We start from the raw sequence: 7,925 nt of genomic DNA, 5'->3' as shown, positions 1-7,925 counted from the left end.
TTTAGCGATCATTCCTTTTCTTTTCCGTACAATTCATTTTCTCTGATCTGCAAATATTGCATGGGTCAACACACAAGCACACGTAAAGAAACATGTCTTTCTCATTTTCAGTTTTTGTAATCTGCATGATCCTGTATTCATGTCTAGCATATATAAAGCATAGGGGATGTTCAGATGCTGGTCAGGTGTTCTCCTCTTGCTTAGAAACGTACAAATTTGTCATCGTCAGGGTCACAGATTGAAAAGTTTAAATTTGGTTGCCATGCGTGAGTTTGTTTGTGTTCGACAGGGGCTCAGCAGGGGAAGCACTGGATGCTGGAGGCGTGACCGCAGTGCCCCATGAAGTGGCTCTCTGCCGGAAAAGCAGTGATGACAACCTGTTAGATGAGACTTGAGGACAGGCCCTGTTTGACTTCACTGCGGCCGACAGCGTCACTGACCTTGAGACTCTAAGAGTCTCATCTCTGTGGACTGTGTGCTCTCTGTCCCTCTCCGTCTCTCACACGCACATACACGCTTAGCACTTCAGTGGGATCTCTGAAGGCAGCCACATGTTATTTCTCATCCACCTGATGAAAAATTTCCACCGAGCCCTCCACCTCTTCAGTAAAACCAAAGCCATTATGTTTTCTGTACCAGGCAAACTGACGCAGGACTGAACTGCCATTATTCTCTCCACTTTAAATCAATAACAACAAGTCTGAGTGGGATTTGAACTGTTAAGAAGGCAATTAATAATAATTTTAATGGGATTCCTTCTCATGAGGGCTTATTAGTGTTAAACACGATAACTGGATGATGAGGCTGCAGTTCAGTGTAGGTCATAGCAGATGTTGTAATTCTCAGTTTTTCAGTCTTTCCAACTTGCAAAAAAAAAAAAAAAAAAAAAAAAAAACGAGGTTGCCTTAATGAGAACTGTAAAAAGGTACTTTCAGACTTGTGAGACATGCTGATTTACATAATCGCCCTGCTGAGTGATGGTGTTGACTCCTTGTAGCTCCCTTGACTCAGCAGTCTCTCAGTTTGAGACCCTCTGCCTGAAAGCTGCTTGTCTCCCGCGGTGCTGACGCGATCCTGTCTCATTTGTGCTGGCGTGGAGTAAACACCCCAGGGTGTCGCTGCCGAAGGCCCCGACACACACACAATCGAAGAAGCACCAGCTTCCATCCCACTTTGAGCTGAAAGTGTTCTCAACCAGGCCGGGGGGAGGTTCCGAGGGGGGAGCGTGGGTGTGCGCGTCACGTTTCATGTGGTGCTGAAAGGACAGCTCCTTTCACACCCACTCACTCACCTGGCTCCACTTGTTTTACCCAACGGCTAATTTAAACCACAAGGAAAAAAAAAAAAAAAAAAAAAAAAAAAAGACAGACTCAAGTTCACTATCCAATGAATTAAATTCCTTAAAAATAAAAAATAAAATAAAATCTGACACATAACCTACGCTACCTTTGCATCTGGCGGCGCCACCGCCACGACAGTGCCACCTCTGGCTTTAACTCAACTCCTGCCTGTCTGTCTCCCCTGGCTTCCTCACAGCAAGACACACACTCACACTCACACTCACACACACACACACACACACACACTCACACACACACACACACACACACACACACACACACACACACACACACACACACACACACACAGGCAGGCACACACCACTTCAGCGCTAGTTTCACCGTCTTTCTCTTCTCTGTCACTTGTGCAGGGCTCCACCATGGCAGAGCGCAGGGGAAACTGGGACAAGGCGGAGGACGACCTGCCCGTTTATCTGGCCCGACCCGGCACGGCCGACCAGGTCCCCCGGCAGAAATACGGCGGCTTGTTTTGCAGCGTCGAGGGCGCGTTTGAGAGTAAAACCATAGACTTTGATGCCCTGAGCGTTGGCCAGAGGGGCTCCCGCACCCCGAGGACCGCGAAACAGGAGACCGGTCAGGAGGCGAGGAGCCCGGCGAGTGACAGCAGGAGCTCCCCTGGCGTAGGAAGTCCCGCAGCGTGCGGCATGCAGCCCGGGAGAGACTCGCCTCAGGTTGAGATCAGAACCGGCGGTGCTAAAGAAGTGTTGCAGAACCTGGGAGATGAAGAGGTAAGGAGACCTCTTAACTTTTGCCCGGCTGGCAACAGACTGCTGCAGCATGTGTAAATGACAGGGCTGGTTTCCACAGCGTGTGCCACTGTTGTGTCTGTCAGTTTACTTTGTCTTTTCTAGCACTTTGTTTATTTAATAGGTGGCGTTTTGTGATGGGTAATTACAGAGCAAATGTTATGATTGGACAGTAATAGGAAACATGATAAAATAAAAATGTGTGAGCTATGAAAGCTCTGTAGCCTACTGTAGGATCACGACCTTCTAGTTGTACAAAGACATAACTTTCTCATGAACTCACACTGGTGCCATCAGCCTATGGGCCACACCTTAATATTATCTGTCCATCTTGGCATTGGATGTGTCATTCTGCCACATCGCTGTGTGACATAATGATCTGAAGATAAAGCTTCCTGGGGAGATTAAAGAGAGAATTTAACAGCATTGTAGAGCAGATACAGTACTTTAGTCATAGAGCCTCGAACAGTATGAAAGTAATAGTTAACAGCCATGTGTGGAGTTTGGGTTTCATGAGCAAATTTAACTCCTGAGCTGACTAAATTTGTCTGGAGAATAATACGCCCTGCCTGCCAAAATGGCTGGGAAATGAGACAGTCTTACCACCCACCGTCAATGTATTAAGACATTTTAAAGAAAAACAAACAAAAAAAAAAAAAAAAATTAAGCAAGCAAGGCCACGGAGCATGACTGGAAAGAATCAAGGCTGGACAGATGAAATTTTCTGTCATCGCTGCAACCCCGGGCCTCTGCAGACATTACTTCTGTTTAAGTGAAACCACAGAGCTTGCTACCATGTTGCTAAATATTTTGCTGCAGAGTAAATGCAACAAGTGTTACCCACACATTCAGCAACATATTGACTTTCTATTTTTGTGTGACAGCTGTAGGTCCGTGAAAGCAACAAGCTCAAATGCAAACCAGTGACATACTGTAGTAGTAGTAGTAGAGAGGAGTGAAATCAGAGTAACGCAACAACTCTATCCTGGTTTTTATTTTGTTGCTGTTTGCATACACAGTGGGACATTTTCTTCATGCCACACAGGTTAGAAGAGTAACACAAACCAAACGTAGCTGAGAAATATGAGCATTTTCTGTCTTTAAAACTGTAAAATAAATATATAAACAAACAAACAAAAAACAAACCAAAAAAAACTTTTGTAGTCCGTGCATAAAAGGGTCTGAACAGCTTGTAATCCTTCTGCAGAAGAAATCAAGGGTGTTTGCAGGTGGTCGCTATGGTCACAAAGGTGTTCTTGGTGGGTGTTAGGTGTAGTTGTGGTGATTTTTTTTTTATTGCTATCAAGCTGATTACTATGGTGGTTATGGCTGTTAAGAAGGAACTGCATGGTTTGTGGGATGTGCTTTTAGAGGTCATACAGATAGATCTAGTGGTGCAAGTGGTGGTAGCAACATTTTACTTCGTATCAGTATGAGCAGCAACAGAAAGTCCTGTTATCTAGAGCAATAAAGTTCAGTGTGGTTCAGTGCAGTGTGCTGTCTGGTTAAATACTGACGAAATTGTAAGGCTGAAGAGCGAATTTTGTGCATTCCTGCCATGCTTTGCCATTTGGCACTCAACAAACTCTAAAAAATAGAAAAAACAAAAAGAAAAAAAAATTGAAATATCACAAAGATTATGTTTACACTTGGCTGAGGTGAAAAAGTTGGTCTATCATCAAAAGCAAAATGTTACAAATGAAAACATCAGATCTGTGTGTCCAATTAACACGAGAAACTAACATAAATGCCATATTTCCATTGTGTTTTTTTTACATTGTATTCCACCATTTAAAACTATTACATCATCTCATTCTTCTTCTGTTGCAGTTTAATGGAGAATTAACACCACCAAGTCCTACTATTCGCATAACAGTATTGGATGGAACCATACACTCATTTGCATTTTATTTTGTATATTTTTAAGAAAATTGATTAAAATTCTTTGGTGCATTTGGATGAAAACCTTCTTTTCAAGTGGACCAGTAAGCCATGACAGTGTGACACTGATCTACCAGGATCCTGAAACTGAAGCAGCTAAATGGAATTAAACCATTATTATTTAAACCTGTGCTTCCCTTTCTGCCTTCAGTGACACAGGCCTGTTGTTGCTAGAAATCATAGGTGCTGCATGTTTTGATGATGTCATATGTGTATGTGGCATCATGGTGAGATACTCAAGGAGAGGCTGGGCTTTAATGTTTCAGCACCATGGAGAGAGAGGCACGGAGAGGCAGGGTTTGAAATTTTCAGCACCATGGAATGAAGCAGAGCAAAGTGAGGCACGATTGTGAGTCTAATGTGACAATGACAGAGACAAAAAAACAAAATAATTTACCCTAAAGTAAGTCTTTTGATTTTTGTTACAGGGAATGTATTGTTCAGTCCTTTCTCAATTAAAAAGATTGTTGTTTTTTTTGTTTTGTTTTTTTCAAAAAAACAAATCAAAAGAGTGATTTAAGGCAGTAAAGTTCAAATGTGAGGGAGCAGGAAAGAGTCAAACATAACATAACTAATGATATCATAGATTACAGCCAAACAGAATGAAATCAAATTTAACCGTCTGCTAAAATGTGTGGTATTATCAGCCTGACGTCAACTCTGGTCTGAAATCATCAGCAGCCGTGATTTTATTTGTTTTAATCATGCACTAAATGGTGTGTATTGCTTTAGAGGATACCAATGACAAAGCAGTATTATATATTTTCCTACCAAGAGCTCTTTTGATTTTAGAATCAGAGATAAAATTAGGAAAAATAAAATTCCTAGATAATCCCTCAAAGTAAATCAATATGAATGTCTAAATGCTCTGTTATGTATTGTGTTGCCCTATGGTGCAAGTCCCACTTACTGTTTCTACAATTTAATCACAGCGTAATCCGAGTTGAAGCGCACAGTGTAGGTAAAACAATGATGTTTGTGCTGCCGTGGCAGATCTCTTATCTCCCTCTGTTGGATTCATTGGAGACTCAGCAGCAAGCAGAAGAAAGACAGACCTGTTGTGAGAGACCAAGACTTTTGCTGAGAGAAACCATAAAGCTTTGTCTGTTTGAGCGTACATATAAATTATCTATGGTAGAAATGAGAGAGGTTTTCTTATAAATACATTTTTATGCACTATTTTGGTTGGACGGTTTGTCCTAATCATTTATGCGTCACTGATTTCTGTGCTCTTATTGATTCTCTGCCAGACAGCAGACAGTTTGGCCCGCTCTCTCACTAACCTTTCTGTATCTATCTGCATTTGAATCCTCACATCATCCTAACAATATGTTTAATTTCTCTCCTTTGAATTCTTAATCTAAACCATATCCTGCCTTTAACAGCCTTTACTGTCACAGTCCATTGTGATGTAAAATGAAGTTTCTCCACTAAGCATGAATGTAGACATCTTCAGAAGTGGCAGGCAGCCAATTTCCCCCCTGTGGCCTGATGCCGAACTGCAATATTGCACCTCCTGAGGTAACGGATGATTCAGCAGAAATCATCAGACAGAGTTAGGCTGTGTGCGTTTTTTTTTTTTGCTTTGTGTAGAAACTTTGTGAGGACATCAGACTGACAGTAGAGACAGGACATGCTTACTCTTCTGATATTATTTAGTACACTCTGGATGCCAGTCAGGCTTAACGTGCAAACTAATGTTGTTTGACAACCCAGTGTCTCTTTTCCCAGTTTCAGTGCTATTTAATTTCTTTCAGAATGCAATTGCTATAGTCTGTTTATCTTTAGGGTTAATGCACTGTTATTTTATGGCAAATTAAAATAATGATCTATCTTTAATGAGCTTTGGTTGATGCAGAAATAGTAAACAGTAATGATCACATTTATAGATGTTACTGGTTTCTTCCTGTCTGGTGAGCTAATTAAACCAATCAGCTGCTGTAATGGACTGAATAATGGGGAGTGGCTAGCCAGATGCCTGGTTGGCCTGTTTTGGGGATGAACCCCCAACCCTTCCTCCCCCACTTCCCTTCTCCTCTTTGTTGTTCTGCAGGGTGGAACTCAGACTGGGAGAGGTCCCTTACACACTCACATACACAGTGACACACACATACAGTGCATACCCACATATGCGCTTATCTAAACTTGTCCATATGCATGTGTGTTATGTGCAACCTAAATTACGACGACAGTATCCCTCAGGTCAGTTATTAAAGCTGCAGTAGGTAAAAGATTCAGCTGTAATCCTGAGTCACAGACAGACACTGGAAGGCAAAGAGACAAGCAGAGCATCACCACTCAGTGATTAGAGCGACACGCCAACAACTTTATACATAATGATCAGTTTATTAGTCATGGAGAGCACTACTCAGCCTATACACTGTTGTATTATGTCCTCTGTGGGTCTGGAGCAGCTTCGTTAAGTCTGAGAAAACACCCCGATGATGTCATAGTGATGTCACCAGGGTATATCTCAGCTTGGGTTTGGAGACGTTCATATTTATAACAGGAAGACTGTGTTATATACTGGAGTATTACATTTATAAAGAATGGCAGTTTAAGCCAGAACAACAAAGAGAGTTGTTGAGTTGCATTATGGGAAATGTAGGATCAAGTGTTTTTTGAGCTTGACTCATATGAGAGACCTCTGCTATAATGTTGACCATCTTTTTTAAATCTGTCTCCTGTAAATTCACCAGCTTTATGGAAATGCATGACTAAACTGCTGAGGTACCATTTCAGTCCCACACAGATTTGCTCTATTAACCAAATGTGATCCCTTAGATGGTGTGATTGTTGTCGTTTGCACCCAGAGGAGGTCATAAACTAAATCTCTTAAGCATTTAATTCAAAACCTTCAGCGATAAGTGGCAGCGAGAGTACACTGCTCTCACTAGTGTCCGTCCTGAATTCTTTGGTATCCTTTAGATGAGTGCTGAAAAGCATGACCATGCTGATGGGTATGAGTCAATGAAGTAGCTTAGAATGATTGCTGGAAGTGAATGTTTATCAGCTCTCTTCTCCATCTGAGGCCGCCTAGGTACTACGTCTGCTGGTACAGCTTTGATGACCTGACAGAGTCTTTTCTGCATCCTTGATCTGTCTGCCCCCTGTCTGTCTGTCAGTGTCAGCTGGGTAATGTGCTCTGCAGAGGTAGCAGGCCTGCAAACTTCAAGTGTGTTGTTGACGCATTCTCCAAGGCCCTGGGAATGCTGAGGCAATGCCTTACTCCCTCACTGCCATGAAAGGACATGTCAGCATGCAGGAGCTGTGTCCTTTAACAACCAATCCTATTTTAAAAACATACCTATTTGTGACATTTCTCTCATCCCAGTACAGAAAAAGTGCAATTGTTGAGGGTGAGATGCTACAATGATAAAAATGTTTCGAAGATGAGCTGTTTTGAAAACTGGCAAATGTGTAACGTATACATCAAAAATAACTATGTGCTCTTGAATGCATGAACACAAGGTTGTGACTTTATCTAGACACTGCATTGATATGAGCTAGACTTGTAATATGAACCCATCTAAATTATGAGTATTATATATGACAGATCTCAAAAATCTTTATAATAACACTTTGTATAGGCTTAGAAAAGTATATTTTGTATGTTGAGATGGTCAGTGTATGATATTCATCACATGGATGATGATTTTTCATTGTGGTGTATTTCCCTTGAGTTATTGTTAAACACAGCTTGGACATAGATATACAAACAAGAGAGACGGAGTTGTGCCTTTAAACAGTAAACTTCAAATCTCCTATGCTGTTAATCTACATTTTTCTGGAACGCTATGAAAAGTATGTGCTGAATGAGACTACGATTTTTCACATTATAACTGATAAACATGCACTTGCATCAGTCGTGTACACG

General features: G+C 41.6%; 1 protein-coding gene across 2 annotated transcripts in view; it reads left to right on the top strand.

The window, feature by feature from the left end:
- Positions 1 to 1,677: 1,677 nt before the first annotated feature.
- dpysl3 (dihydropyrimidinase like 3) overlaps positions 1,678 to 7,925 on the top strand; it is a 42,102-nt gene continuing 35,854 nt past the window's right edge. The window contains exon 1 of one of the 2 annotated variants that reach the window (XM_071460541.1): positions 1,678 to 2,089. In XM_071460541.1, the coding sequence (XP_071316642.1) occupies positions 1,721 to 2,089 (369 nt within the window). In that variant the 5' untranslated portion in view covers positions 1,678 to 1,720. The remainder of the gene's footprint in view (positions 2,090 to 7,925) is intronic. The other variant, XM_071460540.1, reaches the window with a different exon arrangement.

Source organism: Trachinotus anak, unplaced genomic scaffold (assembly GCF_046630095.1).
Source record: "Trachinotus anak isolate AG129_WGS33_773 ecotype Australia unplaced genomic scaffold, CSIRO_AGI_Tana_v1 ptg000024l, whole genome shotgun sequence".
Taxonomy (NCBI): Eukaryota; Metazoa; Chordata; class Actinopteri; order Carangiformes; family Carangidae; genus Trachinotus; species Trachinotus anak.
Note: the sequence above shows the minus strand (reverse complement) of the source record. Positions and strands in the feature narration are given on the sequence as shown.